The sequence below is a fragment of the Psammomys obesus genome, unplaced genomic scaffold (assembly GCF_907164565.1).
Source record: "Psammomys obesus unplaced genomic scaffold, mPsaObe1.curated_primary_1811, whole genome shotgun sequence".
Classification (NCBI taxonomy): Eukaryota; Metazoa; Chordata; class Mammalia; order Rodentia; family Muridae; genus Psammomys; species Psammomys obesus.
Window position 1 is genome coordinate 63,085 of NW_026590715.1, and position 22,041 is coordinate 85,125.

General features: G+C 44.3%; 1 protein-coding gene across 1 annotated transcript in view; it reads right to left on the bottom strand.

Moving 5' to 3' along the window:
* Znf185 (zinc finger protein 185 with LIM domain) overlaps positions 1–22,041 on the bottom strand; it is a 53,722-nt gene that overhangs the window by 19,167 nt on the left and 12,514 nt on the right. The window contains exons 5-15 of the mRNA XM_055608749.1: positions 21,700–21,738; positions 21,543–21,614; positions 20,884–20,970; positions 19,982–20,065; positions 18,938–19,021; positions 18,608–18,649; positions 17,836–17,916; positions 8,688–8,855; positions 2,849–3,019; positions 1,884–1,994; positions 695–775 (exon numbers count right to left, since the gene is read on the bottom strand). Coding sequence (XP_055464724.1) covers positions 695–775; positions 1,884–1,994; positions 2,849–3,019; positions 8,688–8,855; positions 17,836–17,916; positions 18,608–18,649; positions 18,938–19,021; positions 19,982–20,065; positions 20,884–20,970; positions 21,543–21,614; positions 21,700–21,738 — 1,020 coding nt within the window. The remainder of the gene's footprint in view (positions 1–694; positions 776–1,883; positions 1,995–2,848; positions 3,020–8,687; positions 8,856–17,835; positions 17,917–18,607; positions 18,650–18,937; positions 19,022–19,981; positions 20,066–20,883; positions 20,971–21,542; positions 21,615–21,699; positions 21,739–22,041) is intronic.

Below are 22,041 nucleotides of genomic sequence, written 5' to 3' on the forward strand. Positions count from 1 at the left end.
ATCTATCTATCTATCTATCTATCTATCTATCTATCTATCTATCTATCTATCTATCTATCTATCTACCATATGCATATAGCAGGTTCCCACAATTGAGAGACATTGGATTTTAAAGGGGTTTCAATTTTAAGAGACTGGGTGTTCTCAAGAGATTGAATTTTTAAGTTTTTGACTTTTTAAAGACCTGTGGAACTTTTGACTTTTAGGATGTTCATAATGTAATATTGATGTGATCTTGGGAATGAATAAGGAAGTAAAACTTACAGCTTAACAGCAATGTTTCTGTGTCAAGCCAACCAGAGTCAATTGTGCAGGCTATTTTTATATCAACTTCATATAAGCTAGAGTGTAGACAGGTGGCACAGCAGTGAAAACACATGGAAGAACCTTCCTGCATGGTATCAGAAAGAAAGCTGACAAGGTGATCGGTGAAAAGGTGTCTGTATATGAGGCCACCTAGCATGAAAGAACATGGGGACTAAAGATGATTTTTCTATCCATCTAACTAGATAGAAAACCTGGAAATCCATAAATCATGCATTAGTAGGCAATTGCACTATGCTGTCATACAATGGATGATTATCCAGTAGCTACTCTCTACTGAGTCATCAGTGAGGTAACAGGATGCAGGAATGAAGGCAGTACCAGGCCTGGTACAAGTTATGACAACAAAGCAGCTGAAACTTGTTCTTACCTGTCATAGTGTGAAAATACTGGCTTCCCAGAAGACACTTCACTAGCATTCATGTACTCTTTCACGAAGAGAATTCCTTTGCTGTAGAAGGAGCACAGCAGAATAGGGCATGTATAGGGCATGTACTAGAAGATACCATGGGACTGGACCTGGCCCACAGAGGAGGGCAATGCCTCACCTCAGTTTGAAGGAAATGCAGAAGCTCATGCGAAGGCCTATGGTAGAGGGGCTAGTGGGGCTCCACAAGCCAGGCTGAAAGGGTAGCTGCAGACAGAGTTGCCAGGCTGGTGATGCCACTGTACACATGGGCTCAAATCTTAGTTCCTGGGTTTTGTATTTAGACTGAGAGCTGAAGAAGGTGGCTCCCTGAAACTAACAGTAGCATGCCATCTTTCAAGGAAGCCTCAATCCCCCTCAGCTTTCCTTTCCCTCCTCTGTAGCTGAGTCTTTTTCACTATTCTATCCACAATCAGAATGTCATCAGTGGTTGAATGAAGGACAGCTGGTTCCTTCCACTCAGCACTTTCCCTGCAGCACTCACCTGCTATTTACACTCCATTATCAATTGGGATCCAGGAGCCTGCAAGTAACCTTAATATATGCTGTAGAAAGCCTCTACAAGCTTTGTAAACAAGGTCTGCTTCCTGCTCTCTCAGTGTAGCACCATACTTGACCCTCATTTCCATGCTCCAGTCCCCTGGCCGGATATCAGCAGAAATTCTTTTGGTACCTCACCACCATACCTTTCTCTCAGCAGGCTCCCTAGAATGGCATCCCTTCTTGTAGGCTAAAAGGTATTCAATAATACAGGGGAGGCAGTGGACACAAAGGAGAGACAAACATTGGCCTGGCCTCCCTGGCTTTCATGGGTCTTCCCAGCCATGTCCCTTAGGGATGCTAACAAAGCTCTACAGGTGGCAAAGTCCTGCCTCTGGTTGCAACTGCTGGTGTCCTATATGTTCCACTTTAGTTTCTTGTTGAGATGACAGGGAAAGCATGCTACAGGGCCATGCCAAGTCCTGCCAATAGGCTTTGGGAGTGTAAAATTTATACTTGAGGGACTAAGGAATACACTGTATCTGCTCATTTGCTACTTGGATGCTAGGAGTTGGATGAGACATGATGGAGAAAGCAAAACAGAACAAAAGCAACATTCTTTACTTGAAAGGTTATAGGAAACCCTTCTTACACAGTTGACCTGGAGTCCAGCTCACTTGAGGCAGCTGGAATACACAACTGAGTTTGTTCGGAGGTGGCACCGACAGTAACAGTGACTGTGCAGCTTGAAGGGCTTTTCAATCTGAAAAAAATAATGAAGAGTGAGCATGTCTCTACTTCCTGAGCCTAACCCCAAATTTGCCACTTTAAGACCTTTAAAACCATGCCAGTGTTTGGGGAAGAGTGGCTGCAAATCCCTTATTATTACTGTGGAAGGTTTCTCATAGATCGATGAGTGGAACTTCTCACTATACAGATAAGAAAATCCAGGCTGGATGGGAGGAGACTGGGCCCACTTCATAATGACTCAGGTGAGACTTTCATCTTCCAATTTCTATGCTGAATTTAGGCTACTGGGAATTCAGGAACCCGGAGGAAGCAACAGGAAAAAAAAAGTCTAGTTTCCTAGTTAGAAAACTAGACAATCCCTTTGTAGGATTAGCTCCCTCTCCGTATATCAAACTCTCTGGAAAACTGCTGAACATCAGAAGAGAGTCAAAGGACTTGGGTATTAATGAGGAGCAGGTCAGATATCATCCTGGTGGTTTTAGCAGTGAAAGAACTCATCCAACTGGCCAGTTTAATTATGGCAATAAGTTTCATCCACACCAGGCTCTACCTTTTTGAGATCTTACAGTCCCATTAATGGCAAAACACCCCATATCCCTAACTCCAACCCCACATTTTCAGGCTCAAACAGGTTGCTAGACAATATGGTACTCTATGCCAGTCTTTTTCTAACTGATCTGATGTTATGACTCCAAGAGGAGACTTGCACTTCAAGACCCTGCAGGAAGTCAGGTCTGCTCCCTGTTGCTTTCTAGACACTCATGCCTGCAAAGGGAAATGGGCCTGTGTCACAGGTGCATGTGCTTTTCCTGGGTTGTGCCCCTGACACCTGAGCTAGGGCCAGCAAGAGGCCATGCAGGCCCTTACTTGTTGGTACAGTCCTCCACTTTGACTTGCTGCTCAGGTCCATTGGAATCTGCAAGTTGTTGAATAGCCACAGCTGGGTCTCCTTGTCCATCTTGTGGGGCTGCAGATATCTCCTGCCAGGTCTTACTGATCTTGGGGGCCACATTCTTCTCCTCACAAGCACCTGGAGTGCTGAGAAAGAATGAATGTTGTATATCTTCTCCAGAGAAGAGCAAAGGCCTGACAGTGTGATGGTATATGGGAGTATTATATGAGAATGTATGTGAGAGTATATGGGAAATAAACAAGTATAAACCCTTTTATGTGTCAACCCTCCATATATGCTGCTAACTGGGAGTTCCTCAGTTAAAGAAGGCAAGGACAGTTCAAAATGACCTGTATCAATTGTTCCTTCTCTAACTGTGTATATTCTCCATTTTAACTTACAGTTTGGCAGCAGTCACTGCTATAGCATCTGAAACTTCTTCCATGGTGGCTCTCATCCAGCGAGTTACAGAGATTCAACCCATTTAATATCCTTCAACATTCATTTAACATTATGTCCATAATACTTATGTTAGTAATTCTTTTGACAATAGTGAGAGGCATTTGTTGGTTCATGGGATGTTGGGATATCTTGAACACTCAGATGAGTAATCCATCTTTTCTTATAAAATAAGAAGGGGGGACTTTTGAGGGATAGATAAATATGAGGCTTTCCCTGAGTCCCATATAGATGGAGAAGTAACATAGCTCCTTCTCTAAACTGGAAACATCAGCTTGTGCAAGACCTCCTGACCCAAGCTTTCCTATTTTCTTTATCTTCTCATATCTTAGTGGTTCAACTTAGGACCTTTTCACTGAAAAACAACCTCTGATCCAGGTCAGGATTGCACACTTGCTTAGTGAGGCAGCTAACTGGAAGACTGGAGACATCATCTGAGCCAGAAGGAGGCAAACAATCTACCCAGTTCCTCAACCTAGAAGCGTGGTTCTGAGTCTTATCCGTTTTATCCATTGCCCAGTCCAGGGTCTGTTCTATCTCTTTTCCTGTGTTTCCATGGTTACTACCCTAGTCTAAGCCCAAAATCTCTTTCATGGTGGACTTTCCCTGCCCCTCTGCCCACTTTTAGTCCACTCTTCTAATTGCTGCCATGGGAAACATTTCAAACAGATTTCATTATATCCCTTCCTATATTATTAGCAGAGAGAACCCTTTTTCTTTCACATTCACAGAAGCCACACAAGACCATCCTGTCCTCCCAAGCATAGCCATCTCAGGCCTACTGCAATAAGTTTTCTACATATCATTTGTCCAACATCAATTCCACCACACCTTCTTACCATAAACTGCAGTCATATCAAAAAGTGTGGAGTGTTCCCTAAGCATGCCACATCTGTTAAAATGTTGCAAAAGATAATTGCCAAAGAGTGCAGGGAATCATATGAAAGAAGGGGGAGTTAGTATGACCTAGATAGAGGGGACAGGAGCCCCACAAGGTCCAAATATATCAGGACACAGGGGTCTTCTATGAGACTGTTTTTTCAACCAAGGACCATGCATGGATGTTACCTTTAACCCTTGCTCAGACATAAACCAAGGTAGCTCAGTATCCAAGTGGGTTCCCTTGTAAGGGGGACAGGAATTATTTCTGACAGGCACTCAATGACCGGCTCATTGAGCTTCCCCCCCCTCCCAGGGAGGAACAGCCTTGCTAGGCCACAGATAAGATCATTGCATCCAATCCTGAAGATACCTGATAAGCTAGGGTCAGATGGAAGGAGAGGAGGACCTCCCCTATCAGTGGACTCGGAAGGGGTCAGGGAGGAGATGAGGGAGGGAGGGGAGGATTGGGAGGGAAAAGAGTGAGGGGGCTACAGCTGGGATACAAGTGAATGACCTGTGATTAAAATAAAAAAATAAATAAATGAATAAATGATAATTGCCAAATTCCCTAGTAAGCAGCATCCTCAAGACCTTTTAATCATTTCTCTTTAGACATTCTTGATTCCAGAGGACTAGCCATAATAGCTAACTGTTTTCATTACCTTCCATTGTGTCAGCTTGCAGAAACAAAGTTGTATTTGCCCATATCCCTAACACTGGGCATTTGGTTTGGTACAAGGTAGTCATTAAATATAACCTGACTTAATTATGTGACTTGTATCTTATTAATTTATTGAGAAAAATATCCAGATCTCCACATAGTTCTAATCACTGACTTCCCTTCTTCCACAGCTGTAACTGTCTCAGACACAGAGCCTTTTCTTTCTAACAATTAGACCACACCATGATCTCTTCAAGAAGTGAACTTTTCTCTATATTCTTATGTGTCGCGATAATTCTGGTTTCATTAAAAAAAAAAAAAGTTATGTTATGTGAATGTGTTCTTTTTTGTTGTTGTTGTTGTTTAATCCTAGGTGTGGGATATGGGGCTGCTTCGGATTGTCCACAGCAGCTAACTATAATGTGTCTCGTGCTCTGACATGAGCATGATTTTTGCCAGCTGCAGATAGCTTACATTTGGAAATCTGAGGACTCTTGAAACCCTTTCAAGAGAACCCCAGGAGGGCTTATGGCAGCTGCTGCTCCCCCTGTTGCTGGTTCCTGATGTTGCTTTTGTTATTGCTGGTTGCTGGTATTCTGATGTCTGATGACCAAGACTGGACTTGCCCCCAAGGAACTCTAATCAACAGGAAGTAGTCAAGAGGTCTATGGCACCTTTCCCCTCTAACCTTCTTTCTTGCCTACCTAGTTTTGGGTTGGGTAAGAAAAGATTGGGGTGGAGAAAGGTGATATAGGAACCCAAACAAAGTTGCCAAAAAAAGGCATGGGTACACTTATGCAAACTGCGCACATTATCCTGTAGCTATTACAGTCACAATCATCCAATTAATCCTTTTTACACCCTTACAATTCACATCTGACATTTTAGACATCTACCTGCACCTCCCCAGCTCCTGCTCTTGTCAATCTACTATACACAAATGATACCACTTCCTAGACATCTTACTACTTCTCCCAAAGCAGCCAAATTAGATGGGCCATATTCAGGATTTATGCCACATGGAAACTTAGGTTACCTTGGCTTGGTTTCCATGATTTCACCCTTTACTAATTTTCTGTTTATCCAAACCTTTCCTTCTTGGTACTATTCCCAAACTGTTTTCTTTCCCCTTCATTTCTTACCTATAAGCGGACAACTTTCAGCTCTCTAGTCAGCCTACTGGGCTGACTTGTCACTTGGATACCCTTACAGGCACTTCAAAGTCAACATGACCCAATGACCTTGATTGACATTGTCACAGCTGCTCAGCAACTCCTTTAACTTCCTCATTCTCAGGTAGTTCATTTCAGCATCCACCCTGTCACCCCAAACAGAAATCTGGGAGCTGTTGTGGAAGTTTGGATGTCTTTAAAAACTCAGTTATGTTATATAAACATGTTTTTGTTTTAATCCCAGGTGTGGGATGTGGGAATGATTCAGACTGTCCACCTCAGCAAACTATTTGCCTGGTGTAGGCTCTAACAGGAGCTCTTTGCCAGCTGCACATAGTTTAAATCTGAGGATTCTGATGGGGAATAAATGCCAGAACCCAGAGAGTGTTGAGGAGTCTCCAAGAAAGAAGACTGTTTTTGCTCCCCCCTGCAGCTCCTGGTTGCTGTTGATGCAGATTGATGAGAAGTTGGAGATGTCCTGAAATGAAGATTCGAAGATTCGAGGATTCAAAGATTGGACTTTCCACAAGGAACCCAACGACCCTAACCAGCAGGATATACCCAAGAAAAACTACACCTCCTCTCCCCACTAAACTTCTTTCCCACCAAGTGTTGGGGTGTTGGAAAGGATTGGGGTAGAGTAGGGATAGAGAAGCATTAAGGAACACAGATAAAATAGAGTTAAAAAGTATGACAACAGGGAGCATCCTTGGGTGCTACCTTTCTATCACCATTATCTTTAAAGTCAGTAACACTTATAGTCTGAACCACAGATCCTATACAGCTCCCTGCCCTGTGCTTGTGCTGTTGTGCATCTCCCTGGCCTGACACTCCTGCAGCTCATCTTCTCCTAGTTGAAAACTGCCTTTGGCCCTTTGGATCCTCAGGGTATAGTTTGCAGTCACCATCTCAGGAACAAGTGCCTGCCTTGTTCCGTTTTCTTCCCTGTAGTCACTGAATCAACATTCACCATATACCTACCATTTGACATGCCTCTAGTTTCCTCAATCTGGAATGACTTCACTAGTATGTAAATTCTATGTCTATTAGGAAAAACCCTTCTTAGCCTTTTAACCCAGCTTTAACCTCAATCTTCCTGTAAAGAAAAATCTTTCCAGACACCACTAGTACCCATCCATCACAAAAACAAACAAACAAACAAACAAACAAACAAACAAAAAATGAAAAGGAAAACAGGAGGAATCACCTTCTCCTGCATCTGTAGGCTTCACTTTAAAATTTTTATTTTAAGGTATTTTGTGTGTCTTCATTGTACCTTTTACTGTTATATACATAAGGACAATTTAAAACAAGCACTTTTGTATACTGAGCACATTTTCCCCATACACCTTGACTCTCATTTCACACATCCCTCTAACTAATTCCCTTTGTTCCCCTTTACAATTTTATTTGTATTTTTAATTTTAATTTTATTTTTACTAATTATAATTTATTCACTTTGTATCCCAGCTTTAGCCTCTCTCCCATCCCCTCCAAATCCCACCTTCCCTCTGTCTTCTTTTCCTATGCCCCTCCCCCAGTCCACTGCTAGGGGAGGTATTTTTATGTCATTGATTTTATGTACCATTAGAAAAACTTAAGAACCACAAATGAGAGAATACACGACTATTTGTCATGTCTTCTTGGGACTGGCTTAATATGATGGTCTCCATTTTCCTTCAAGTAACATAACTTCGATTTTTATGAAAAGAATTCCATTATGCACCGAAGCCACATTTTCTTTATTCACTTCTCTGTTGTTAGATACCTAGGTTGGTTCAATACCTTTGGTGTTATGAATGGTGGGCTGCACGCTTATAGCCCATAACTGTACAGACATGAAGCACCGAAAGAAAAAACACATGATGTGGTGGTAACTACAAATTAATGTTCCTGCTTAATTGTACCTTCTCCTACATTCCTGGTCACAAAGGCCTTGGTTCTCTTCAGCATTTCTGTTTTCTGTAAGGAATCCTTTGCTTTGCTCCTGCGTGAGTGGCTAACGCATCTGTTTGTTCCCTAGAAGTCATTTGCATGTAATGATCTGTGTACATGTCCAGAGCTTTGTGGAATAACATGATGTGGGCAGTAAGGCTAAAACTCTTCTGAAGAGCCTGAGTCAGGGCTTGAAAATCTGCTCATACTTCACAGTCACCTTTAGTCACTGTCAAAACATCCACCATTCATGTACAGAGACATACCCAAACCAACATTCTTCTTCACTTTCTTTGGCTTTCTTAAGCATGCTCCCTCCTTGTCCTGTGGCTGTCTATGTTTTGCTGTATTACTCTTTCTCATTCTATTTCTGCCTTTCTCATAGTCTGTGGCACTCATGCTCTCTGTCATACTTTGACCACCCTAGGATCCCACACATGTAGAATCTTGGAGACAGGCTTCCCTCCTGCCTCATGCTCGACTTGATCACAGCCCCATCCCAGCTTCTCGAATCCCAGAAAGCTGTCAACACTGACTTGGGACCAGGGGGTCAGCATCCTGAGCACATTCAGAGAAAAACCCAGGCAGTGACTGTGCCAATGTGCCACACAATGGCCTGGAGTTAGAAAAGCAGTTCCCACCCATACTGTGGCCCAGACAGAAACCTTGGCCATAGGCAGCAGGTGGCCATTTGTAAGACCTTACCTGCTGGCACAGGAGTCAAGGTCAATGAGCTGATTGGGTGCACTGGGACCTCCAGAGTTTTCAGTGGCCACAGCTGGGTCTCCCTGGCCACCTCTTGTAGCTACATCTGTCTCCTGCCAGGGCTCTGTGGTTTTGGGGACCACATTCTTCTCACAATCAGCTGAAAGGCTAAGGAAGAACAAGTAACATAAAGAAAGATGTCAAGGTACATATGGAAACAAGTAACACATAGAAAGAGGAAGAACAAGGAACATACAGAAAGAGGCCAACATATAAGAAAGGGCCAAGGGACTGGCCCTTGTTGTCCCACTGCACTCTGATTGTCATCTGCCATGGGCATAAAACAGACACTCTCATCTAAAACGGATGCCCCCATGTGTTAAACACATAGCTTAAGCAACACCCGAAGCCAGCAAGAAGACAGCATCTTCCTCAATTTTCATCAAAGCCGAGGCCACAGGAAAGATGGTAGATGCTATTAGATAGTGTCCCACTTCTTGCACAACCCTCTCATCCCTGAATAGTTTCAAGTCAAAGAACTATTTCTCTGGAAACTATTTCATTTATCTTGAAGGTTTTTATAAAACTAGCATTTGCTAATATTTGTGGACCCTCCCACAAATGCCCTGCGTGCTTTGCATAGGTAAATCCATTTAGCCGTTTTTAAACATTATATGGTATGAGCTATTTCCATTATTGTTCATGTCAGAGCTGAATAATATGCCAAAGTTCCCATAGAGTTACCTTGGGCTTAAATCCAAACTCCAGAATCCTTGCTTTTAGCCCAGTATGCACAATCAAATCAACATCTGGCAAATTCTCTACAGCTTCTGACAAATTAACTTTGTGACCTGAGTAAAGCAGCCCCCTACTCTGGATCATGGCTGGGCCTGACCTAATGCCCCTCAGTTTTGTTCAAAAGAACAGAGAACTAAGAATTCACAGCCAGGGGGAGGACAGCCTTGGGTGGAGTTCCAGGTGGGTACTGCAGCAGTCACTGCAGACTGCCCAGTGAGCTGGGAAGGGGGCGGGGAAAATGGGTAAAGGGAGCACACTAGCACAACAGGGACCATTTATGATCGTCCAGCGCCATCTCGCGGCTGTCGCGGACACTGCCTCAGGAGACGCCTCTTAAGACACCAGTCTCTGGAGCAGCCATTTCGCCTTTTGTATTGTCTCATTTCCCAATGGGCACTGCAGTCTGAACTCTCAGCTGCATGAAGTGGTCGCGAGAATAGGTGTATTCTTCCCCAAACGCCCTGACACCTGACAGTGACGCCCAGCTCACTCACGCGCATGCGCACAGGGACTGCACCAACTTGCACAGGGACTCTGTGCAACTGAAGTATCCTGCAGTCAGGTTGGCTTGGGCACAGGCGCATGTGTTCTGTATTCGCAGTGCATGTCTGCTGCAGTCTGATTGGACTTATGGCTCACTCTTTCATATTCTTAGTGTGTGTTCCCGAAGAGAACACAAGTAGTGGAAAAGGGCTTGTAAACCTTAATAATATTAATATTTGGGGCTGGATAATACTACCGTGTGTGTTGAGAAAAACCAGGCACCATTATCACGTGCACTATAAGTCGTTTAGCAGCATCCATAATTCTTATCCTACGAAACCACCCTCGGTTACGGTAACCGAAAATATCTCTGGTTATTGCAGGATGACTCAGGAGGGTAGGGAGTGCACAGGACAAAACCCTAAGAACTGCCATCTTGTACGTGGATATGGTGGCACAGATCTGTAATCTCAGCACTCGGGGAGGCAGAATCAGGCGGATCTCTGTGAGTTCGAGGCCAGCCTGGTCTACAAAGCAGTCCAGGACAGCCAAGGCTACACAAAGAAACACTGTCTCAAAAAAAAAAAAATCAAAACAAAAAACCTCCCATCCTTAAATTGGTTTCTACTGTATGCTGGAAAAGAACTGTTATCCTTAAATTGGTTTCCATTTTATACTGGAGAAGAGAGGAAATTGGGGTGCTTAAGCAAAACGCTGGAGACATACCATCAGGAAATTAAACAAAAATCTCAAGAAGTCTTTTATTATTAATACTTCCCAAGGCGAGGGTCTGGAGAGATGCTTTAGCAGTTAAGAGCACTGTCTATGCTTCCAGAAACCTTGGGTTTGATTCCTAGCACCCACATGCGGCTCAAAACTACCTGTAACTCTAGTCTCCAGGGATCCATTTCCTTTTATGGCCTCCATTGACACTGTACACCGGTGGTGTGCAAATATACATACAGGCAAAACACTCATACACATAAAATCTTAAAAATTTAGCTGGGAAAAAAAACTCCACAACTCGAGCACAGCCAGTTATGAAATACTGATCAGAAATGTTTGCATTGATTTTTCAAACTGGTAAACATCAAAGGGATGTACCTCTCTGTACCTGGTCTGTACAGTTGGGCAGACTTAGACTTTATTACTAGTTGCTCATCATATGTGTGGACCCAAATCTTCTCCCCTGTTAAATTGCACAATCAGAATTTACTTTTTTGGCCTGGGGAATGATAATACCTGATAAATATGCCAGCTGGAAGGTAATCAATCTGGTCCTGACATTAGGCTCTAAACAAATTTCATCAACTAGCTTGCTGAAGTTTCTTTGAAGGTTTATCTTTGAGGCTGTTCATTAGGACTCAGCTTTGCCACAGGTATGTTTTTGGATAATTCACTTAACCTTTCTGTTTGTTTTCTCCATTTACTCATCTTTCAGGGTTTCTGGGACAACTGTAAAGTACATAAAGACAATATACTGTAACTACCATCAGCCAATATTTTCACTGAATGCTAATTTTTAGTGCAATTTAAAAGAAAAAAAAATCACTATATAACAAGGCCTATAGCTTAGAGATACATTTTCCATACCACCTCCCAGCATATGATTTAAAGTAAAAAGTGTAATGTAAAAATTCAAACAGCCATTCACCTTTAAGTCTATAAACCACAGAAGTCTCTTCTTCGGATTAAAACTTGATTGGTAATGCCTCATTATTATATGGAACAAAGCCCTGATTCACGGTCCCATCACTCATTAAGTCTCTATGCTTTGGAACATGCTAAGCACATTTCCTCCACAAGGTTATTGGATTTACAATTCTGTAGCTTCAGCTGTATCCCTTCCTTCTAGAGTTAATTCTTTCTCGTTGCTCTCTCAAGCTGCCACCATCACCCCTCCAATCCCTTTAACAAGTATCCTCCTGCCCACAATATCTGTCTTAGAACCATGATTGTTATCTTCATAGCACTGTCCTTCTAAGAGGGCATGGGAACCAGGGTTCCAAGTCTTTGGTTCTTTTTACAAACTAAGTATAAACCTGAAAGGTACTGTGGAAACAGAACAGAAGGCTGTGGCAGCAGAACAGGTCATGGTGAACGGGGCGTCAAGATTAACATAGCAAAGAAACCAACATAAGAAACCAACCTCTCCACACATACATCACAGGATACATGTAATATAACAGCATGGATGAGAAAAATCTTATGATTTCAAATGTGGGAGTATGTGGTCCTATTTAAATGACTCACATAGAACTGATTTTCTCCGTGCATAAGGTTTTTGAGCTTCAGAATGTTTCCAAATTTGGTCCACTTCCATTCTTCTCTCTCTCTCTCTCTCTCTCTCTCTCTCTCTCTCTCTGTGTGTGTGTGTGTGTGTGTGTGTGTGTGTGTGTGTGTGTGTGTGTACCTGCATATTGGGAGTCTAGCAGACCATCTCAGGTGTTATCCTCAGTTACACCATCCATCTCCTTTGAGACGGGCTCTGACTGAAGGAAAGTGACCATTTTTGATTAAAGATTGCTTTCCCATTGGAAGCAATGGCATTGAATGGAAAGCGTTCTGGAAACACAAACAAGGGTCAAAAGGTTCCAGCTGGGTCTTCTGTCTCTCCATGTACTTCAGGCTAGTTTCATCTTCCTAGCCAAAGCTTGACTGATAAGGTACCCAAACTTCATGGGTTTCTAGCACTGTCTGCTAATGCCTTATCCCCTTGGTGTCTGCCTTTTCATCTTCCAGGTCTGCTGCACTGTCATTCTTACTATGATCCAGGACAGAATTTACCATGGCACCAGACCGGAGAAAAGGAAGCACAATGGTCTGCTGAGGTTTCTGAATAGAAGCGAAGTATTTTATAAGACTTATCCTTCTAGTGCTGGCTCTCCATCCCTGAGGATTGTCTCCTTGAATCCTGCTTGCTGCTGCAGACTAGTCTATACAGGAAAGGTTCATTGAGACTGGCTGCTCAGCCTCCTGATGCTCCTTTTCTGAAATTTCCACCACTACCCACAGTGGGTCCATGTAGGTTGATGCTGGAATTTCTGGGCCAACAGACCCATCACATGTCCCTCTTTTAGCGCCCCTTGCAGGCTTTTGGTCCCACTACAATCATCTGATGGGGTGAAAATGTGAAGATGAGGAGATCCTTGGGCTACTTCAAATAGCACTTGGACCATAGCATCTGCTAATATGTTCTCCACTTTTTCTGAGCCCTATGGTCATTAATAGAATCCATCTGTAACTGCCTAGTTGATACCGGTATAGAAAGCTCTTTCCTAGGCTCCTCAGAGTTAAGCCTCATCCTCTTTCCTGGCAAACTGATGTCTATAGGGTACCCACCACTTACACAAGATCCTGTCTTCCACATAGATAACATACTCTCTTCATGCATGATCCTAAGTCTGTGGTACCAGTTGTGTAAGAACTAAATCCAACTATTGAGTAATCTCATGCAAATGACTGGAAAAGGAAGGTGGTGCTCCCAAGGAGGGGCAACCTAGGCTCTGGAAAAAATAGTAAACCAGTTTCTTAGAACAACAAACAAACAAACAAAACAAAACAATTGGGTAGTAGGGATGGCTTAGATGATAAACAGTTTGTTTTACAAGTCTGAGAACCAGGCTTCAGTTCCAAGGACTGATATGCAAAACAAAAGCCAGATGTGGTAATGTACACTTTTGATCTCAGCATAGGAAGTAGAAACAGTCAGATCCCTGGGGATTGCTAATAGAATTGGTAAATCCCAGGTCCTGATATGAGACCCTGTCTTAAAAAAAAAAATACAAGGTTTGGTTTGGAACCATGTGGGAATGGGGATAAGTAGGACTATGTCACTCTTCAAATCACCTGATAAAGTGGCTTATGACTCAGCCAGGACATGCTTGTCTCCTAACTAGTGCCACTGATCTACTTCTTCTTTCACTGACTCTCAAAGCAATTCATCTGGAGACGGTGGGGCAAGCAAAAGAGATTTAAGGGCTTCTTCCACTTCTGGAAAGGGAGAAATAAGAGACAAAGGGTTTCTGAATTTGTCTTCAGAGCTGAACCATGAAGTAAGAAGACAATGATTCTTCTATATGTAGGTCATTCATTAGTTTGATTCTTCTGCCTTCCCCACATATTCATTCTTCATGAGGTCACTCTGTGCTGAGAGATAGGACTTTAGCTATGAATTAGAGGCTTACATTTGCTCTGCAGAAATTTGAAAGTCAATGATGGAGGTGTGGGAGTGGATGGACTGGAATGGAAGGAAATAAATCCAACCAGTAGAACATCCAAGAGCAAAGAATGTGGTGGTGGTAGTGACAGCAGGAAGTAGAGTGAAGTCCTGATCCCAGCAGCCCAAGTAGTTTGGCTTTAACCTGGCCTTTCATCAGGTATCTGAGAAAACTGTCTCCCACTAGCATATCACCCTCTTTTCTCTGTGCCAGTGTCTGCTCTAGTGAAACCTTGTGGTGGGAATTCTGTGGCTTTAGGTTCCACATTGCCATCATTCAACTGTGCAGTTGATTTGATAATGGAAGAGAAGCATTTCTTGCTTTTTATCAGGCTGCAGCCTTGTATAATTTGGATGTCTTGAGAGTATGTCTCATGGATTTTGGTTGCCTCCCTAAATTTCTCTGATCCTCTAGAGTCAATCCAGGCCTAAGTGGAGCCTATCAGGCAAGTGTTTCTATTCAAATTTTAATGGGTTAGGAACAAGAATGGAAACAAAAGGTAGAAACTGAGGGGAAGGGAGTCACATTGGTGATCCATGGTCAATAGAGCAAGAGACAAGGAATTTGGGGCTACTAGTAAGCTGGAGAGGGAAGACAGAAAACTCCCATTCATCCAATGGCCCCTTCCCTCATTCCCAGGGATTAGTCTACACTAGGGGTCTAGGAATCTCAAATGAGAAGATAGTGGGGACTATCTTCTCAAGGACTGTCAGAGGGATGTCCTGGTCTACAGTTGTTTTTCCTCTGCAGTCAGATATCTGGGGCAACATTATAGTTCTGCTCTCTATAGGCCCACCCCCACCCTCTATTTCTCCTTCTGTAGATATGCAGCAAGAGTATAGTGCTGGTCTGTATTTCAGCTACTGACTTTGGACCCAGGCTCATGCAAGCCCTGAGGTTGAGTGCACATGGGCTTTGTATTCTGCAATAAGTTACCTTTCAGAGTCTGTGTTATCATTCTTAAAATTATCCTCACAAGCTAATGTCTTTTGAATTCTTCAGAACATGATACCTCATTATTGTTTTTGTGGGAAGATGTACAGAGGAAAAAAATGACTTACTCTTCCACCCATCCTCTGATGGAAGGAATTACCTTATCCTTAAATGCCAGCGGCCTCTAAAATTTGCTAATAATGGCCTGACCAACTCAAAAATCCTCATTATTAGTCACTGTTGTTGACTAGAGGCCAGATTCTATTCTTCTAACTTTCCACCCATTAATTCTTCACATCAGCTTCAAGACCTGGGTAATATTGCTATCTATGCCCATTTTCCAGACGAGACACCTGATGCTCAGAAGGCCTGAGTGGTGTGCTCCAAGTTCCACATGTAACAAGAGCTGGAGCCGAGGCAGCAGTCTTCATAACTCCTCAGTCAATCCTGAGGTCATCAGAGAGCCCTAAGTCAATCTCAGCATTATTTTGAGACCAGTGGGACTCTCCCTTAGACTTACCACCTCACTTCCCTCAACCCAGTGATACCCAATGTCTCCCTGACCATGTCTTTCTGGTCTCTTTTTATCTTTTCCACCTCATCTGTCCTTTAAACATTCATGTTCCAGTGTTCTTCCCAGTCCTCATATTCTACCACCTGCTAGGCTGTCCTTTCACGACATCAACTGTCACCCTTCAGCTAATGACCTCCAAATGTCCCAAGGTAGATGTGTGGAAGACAGCATGGGGAGTAGGACAGTAAGAAAAGTAGTAGCAGAGAGTTAGATGATTGATGACAGGGCACTGGACCAAGGGGCTCAGCCCTAGTCCCTTATCCTGCTAGCCAGTCTCTTGCCTGCTCACCCCAAGGAAAAGGAGCTTGGGTCTTTGTGCTCCCTGGTGGATGTGGCCCCTTTATCCCTCCTCATCCCAAGCTCAGGGCACTGCAGCATTGTGATCTGTGAAGGCAGACCCAAGAACCCCACTCAGTTCCCAGTACCTTCTCCAATAAGCAAGATCATTCAAACCCTGGTTTTAATAAAGGGTTACATAGACACAGTGGCCGTTCCTGTCACTTTCTGAAAGCACTGAGTTACATGGTATGGTCAGCATTGTAGGCTGATCTCACTCATATTAGTATCTATCTGTCTCCTTCATCACACAGAATCAATAGCTCTCCTTAGGGAGCCCTAGTCAACATTACGTCCTAGGACAGGACTCTGGCCTCAAAAAAACCCAAATACTTATTACATAATTATTGTTGAGTGAATATCAAGGCAGTGATAACCCAGGTTGACCATACCTCCTACCAACCCACTCATCCCCATTGTGGCTTAGAGCCAGCCTCCTGTTTTTCTCTCATCTTGAGAAAGATATAAATGGAGACAGGATAGCAATGGGATGCTACTACCTCAGGGCTTCTAGATCTGGGCCCATCAGATGAAGTCCTGCTCTGGGGGTCAATGATCTACAAACAGATGACCTCCTCAGTTTTCAAACTGTAGGCCAGAGGAAAGACTGAAGAATTTCTGAGAGAGAAAATTTCTTTCTCCCCTGTGTCAGTATCCAAGTATTCTCCTTCCCTGTGGTGCATCCCTGCAGTGTGGTACCCAGACACACTGTGTGGTCTCCCCCTTCTTGCCCTCATCTGTTCTTTGTCCTTAATCCTTCTTGATACTCTAGCTAAGCTCAAGCCACTGACCTGGAGGCCCCAGAGATAAGGCCTGTGAAAGGGTATCACCAGTCTCCTACCCAGAGCTGACCTTAGGCCACTCTCAGACAACAAAAGGGCTTCTAGATGGGCATTCTAGCAGATATGCCTGGTAAGGGGAAGCTGCGTGATAGGCTTGAAGTGGAGGTAAGGGGTTTGACAATGTCATTCTGACATTTCAGAAAGGCCACTAGGACATGGGAGGCAGACAGTCCCCAACCTAAACTCAGTGGTGCAAGATGAAAGCAGGGAGGTAGGTAATCCCCAATGTAGATTAGAGTCCATGGAAGGCTAACTACAGTTACTTAACTCTATCCCTTAGTTTCTACCCAAAACAGACAGCAGGAGCCCTGGACCCTTTCTTCCTTCTGGCTTCAGAAGTTTTTCCAGACTGTCATAGAGGCACAGCCCTTAGAAGACTATACTCTTAACCAAAGAGTCAATCCAAGCTGAAAGCAACAGAAACAGGAAAGCTGTACTCCCTATCACGTGAAGCATCATTCCATGCAAAGTAAAAAGAGGTACTGAGGGCTTGTCATCTGGAGAGAAGAACTGCCAGAGGCTGCCTGGATGCACAAGGCTTAGAAATCAGGGCAAAGCACATCCACAACTATAGTAAGAGGGGCAGAACTTAGATGGCCTTGCACTGTCACCCTATTGTTAGACCTTTCCTGGTTTCCAAACCCAGCCAGCCAGGCCAAAGAGAAAACATGTTATCAGTTCACAGTCCAGATCTGGTTCTTACCACCCACCTGGGCTCCTGGCTTCCAGAGGGGGTAGGCATATTTGGCATACACTCAACTCAGATCACCCGAGACACCTCATTTCTACCTCCATCCATAGAGAGCAAAGAAGGCAGATGTGAGAAGTGCTGTAGACAACAGGTCTGTCTTCTAAGTAGGGTAAATTTTGCCAAGTTAGAGAAGTACCAAGTACAAACTTAACAACTGAATGCCACTGCTGCAGTGGCCAGTCTTTCACAGCCTAAGGAAGTGACTGATTACCTGTTTAAGCTGGGAGCAGATCTTGCTAGAGCAGATGGCTCTTGTTTTTTCTTAGGAGGCATGTCTTCATCTACATCAACCCTGTGAGTGAGAAAAGTGGTCTTCTCAGCTACTTTGGTGCTTCCTGGCCTTTGAAGGTTATGCTATCACCAGTGTCCAGATGAGGTGGGTGACTAAGGCCTTGGCCACTTTAGCTCAGGGGGAGAAGAAGGACACTGCCATTGGAATATTTCCAAGAACCCAAGAGTCTGACTTCATTTACAAACAAGCTCATAAGAAATGTAAACAGGATAAAATGAGGCCATGCTAAATTGGGATAGGTCTAGAATCCAATGACAATGTCCTTCTACAGCCAAAGAAATCTGAACATAGACTCATTCTGGTCCTGGTTCTGGGTGACAGAAGAGCACAGTGCAGGGCAAGAGCAAGAGGACTCTCACTATGGTTGGGGAAGATGTTTCCTGGTATCTACCAGCTTGTGGATGGACTGAGGACATCCCCCAAGGCCCAATCAGCCCTATGCAAATATAAGCAGTTTATCTACAAGCTGCACTCTCTCAGCCAGGTTCCTAACTGCACAGAACTGGCTTAAAGGGACACATGTGCCACCATTCACCCAGATGTTCACCTGCCCTCTAAAAAGATACCTGAGTGGCATTACACAACTCTTTGCTCAGAGAGAGTAGTTATCCTTTTCCCTACACCCCTGCCAACAGAAAGCATGCTGCCTGGATAGCACCTGGCTCCTGAGGCTCCCCTTGCTGATATTTACCTTTTTGCAATAAACGGGTTCTGCAGCTCCTGGGTTGGACTGCTAGAAAAGAAACAGAATGGAGACATGTTGGAAAAAGCTCAAGGGCAGGTGCCATCTTAGTCTCTCTCCCAAGAGGGTCCTGAGCCTCTCCTCTCCTCATGACCCAAGAAGTGCATCTGATACTTCGGTGAAGGTCAAGCTGGAATGCCCTTGGAGGTACTCAACTCATTCCTTTACCAGTCAAAAGAAAGCTGAAGCCCCAAGAAGAGGTGAAGGACCTCAGACCATGGAGTCAGAAGTGGCCAAGGCAGACTCAAGCACATTGGGCCTCCTTCCTGGACAACTCACCTAGTGTTCTTCTTAGCTGCCGAGAGGACATAAGAGTGCTCCCATGGGGCTGTCTTCCTCAGAACACTGCTTGCAGCCTGTGACCTGGGATAGTATGAGGTGGGGGCATTTGATGGGTGTCACACGTCTGTCAGTCTAGCTTGGGATGTTCACTGGCTGCCTCAGGAGTACCCCCAGGGAGTTGAGAAGGGTAAGCCAGGGCAGCACTGCTCTAAGAAGTATTTAGAGGAATGATGGCTACTAACTAAGGAATAATGGTTCTTACTTAGGGAACATGTAACATGTGCCCAGTACTTCCCAAGATGCTGGCATTCTCACACCAGTTCACTGACTCTCCCAACCCAGGCAAGTAGGTACTGCTATAATCCATGACTGACCGAACCTGGCCACTGCTCTGGTGATATGCCTAAGGGCACATACCTAAGCAGGTGGCAGAATGGCATTCAATATGAGGCACCTCAAGAGCTTCTTATTCATTCCCCTGCCCCTGTACTATCCAGATTTCAAGCCTCATGCAACTGTGGTCTTTTTGCACAGAACTGTCAACCTCTCAGTGCATTCAGTAAGGGGTTGTCACTATGCTTCCTAAACCACATATAGGTTGGCAGATATTGGCCTTTATTTGGGGTCCTTCTTTGTAAGCAAGGGGCATTTAAAACTATGAGTCCATTCCTGCACCTAAATAACAGTAAAAACACGACACACCCAGAGAGGGCAAGATTCAGATGACCCAGGGTACTTTAACCTGCATATTATTCAAGTTCTTTGGGGCCTTTTTAATCTATACATGAGCCTTTTCTGTGGACCTGTGTTTCCTACATTCTACTCCTAGAAAGGTACTCAGAAGTATCTCCTGAGCTGCATCAGCACTGAGAGCTAGTTTCTAGACTTCTGTAATGACACCAGTATGCTCACACCATGGGGTGTCCTCACAACTTATGTGTTATGCATTTTGTACTCTGGGTGGTATAATTCCTGTGAGCTGTCTGTGAAGACTCTGGACATTGCCCTGCCCATAGGCATGCTCGTAAGGGACACCATTACCTTCGTTTCTGCTCATCTGAGGTGAATGGTACCTCCTCTTCCTCAGTCCCTGATATGAAGCTGTGCCTGATGTTGTACGGTGCCCTGTGGTGGAAAGGAACACCTATGGCTCGTCTTCCTCCATATCCGTCTTTCTCCTTGCTACTGGCTACCACCCTTAACATCTTGACTTCTTGACTGCCAATATCACTAACAAAAATGCTGTTGCAACGCTGAGCCTTAGCTCATGCCACTGCTCCTCCTTAAACACCAGCACTCCCTTCTACTGTTTTCTCTCCTTCAACAGCTAATTGCAATCTCACTATTTCCTTAGAAATAGCTGGCAGCTATTCTATGAAACAGTATGATGGGGCCAAGGAATAAACTGTATAAAGATTTGGACTCATGGGAAGTGCTGGCACAATCCAGACATCTGTCCAGAGCTCCCCTCTCAGGCTAGGGGCCCTTGGAAAGAACCTCAAGGGAAGCTCAGGCTCAGCTTTAGACACAAAATGCCCACATCAATAGTCTATGAAGGCAGTGGCAACCTAAAAAATACCATGCCCCCAAAGTACAGCTTAGCCAAGCTCAGCCCAGCCTGAGAACCTGAGACTTGAATGGGGAGAGGGGTTCATCAAGGAAATAGAGTAAGCAGCAACCTCCATGGCCATGGCTCATGGTTCATTCTCTAGACCCATGTGTTCCTTCTAGTAGCTCCCAACAGTCTCTGCTTTGCTTCCTATAATAAGTGTATTGGACATGCCATTCAGTTTTCTAGAGTTTTATCATCATCTGCTCCAGGACACATCTATAATTGGTAGGGGTTGTCAAGCCAATAGGACTAGCTCTTTTGAGGTTGTGCTCAGAGATAAGTGTCCACCTACCATCAGCAGGTTCAGTGTCTGGGATCATAGTATACTCACAGCTTCTTATAATCTTCTGTAGTCAACTTATAGGCAGAAGACTGACGAGAAGGACCAGAATTAGCTGCTCGGAGCAGCCCAGAAGCACTAGAAGAGTAAGACATTTCCATCTACCCAACCACAGGTACCCTTTTGCTTCTAAGTTTACCCACAGAGCACAGGTGAGACAGGGCAGGGAATACTGGGAGACTTTCTTCCTTGCTGTCAGCAAGGCCAGACATTGTAAGCAGGGCAGACCCAGATGAGTGACAAGGAAACAGCTCACTGGGCTCTCACTCATGTCTTCTCTGATAGAGTGCCAGTTTTGGCTAATACCAAGGTATTTAGGTAACATGCCATCTTGGTGTATTGGAGAGGTGAACTAAGCACATCGCCCAATACCCTCAGCAAGTGTGAGGAGCCAGCTGTGAGATGAGGGGAACAAGGGGTAAGTAAAATAAAGATGTGTGGGCACTAGGAAATTTACGCACAATCCGCCTATCTGTCCAGAGTCCCTCTCCCTGGGTAGGGACTCTACTCACAGCCTCTGTCCATGATCAGTGGACAAAGCCAAGCAGGACATTACTTTACTCATTTGCTAGCTCTCCCTTGAACTTGGCTCTGGACAAGGCTCTCCCAATCATCCTATTGACCATCTGGCCATCACACCAAAGATGTACCTTCTTGGAGCTCCATTGGTCTTAGAGAGTTGGGAGTGAGAAGAGCTGTCGATTGTTCTAGTAAACACCCCCCTACAAGAGACAATAGAAAATACTGAGAAGTTTGGTTATGGCCCTAGTGGAACAAGGATACAGTTAGAGTCTTGAAGTCACTTACCGGATGATGTAACCAGTGGGAGCCTTTGTGTTTGGAGATCTGCCAAAAGAAAGAGACATGAAGGGAATCATGGCCTTACTACAGCCTCAGGCCACCTTATTTCATCCAGTTCCCAACTAGAACAGCTGACAGCTGTCCCAATATAGTGGTCAGGTACCCACTCTGCTCCACCTATCTCTCCTTCAGTATCTCCCAACAACACTGCCATGGCTGATTCCTCCACAGCCATGCCCAGCATAGGCTGACTTACAACAGGTGCCAGGCTAGCTTGCTCTATGGTTGGACATTTACTGCAGGGTTCCTGAAGTTTCTGACCTGCCAGGTACCAGGGCACTTGAATAA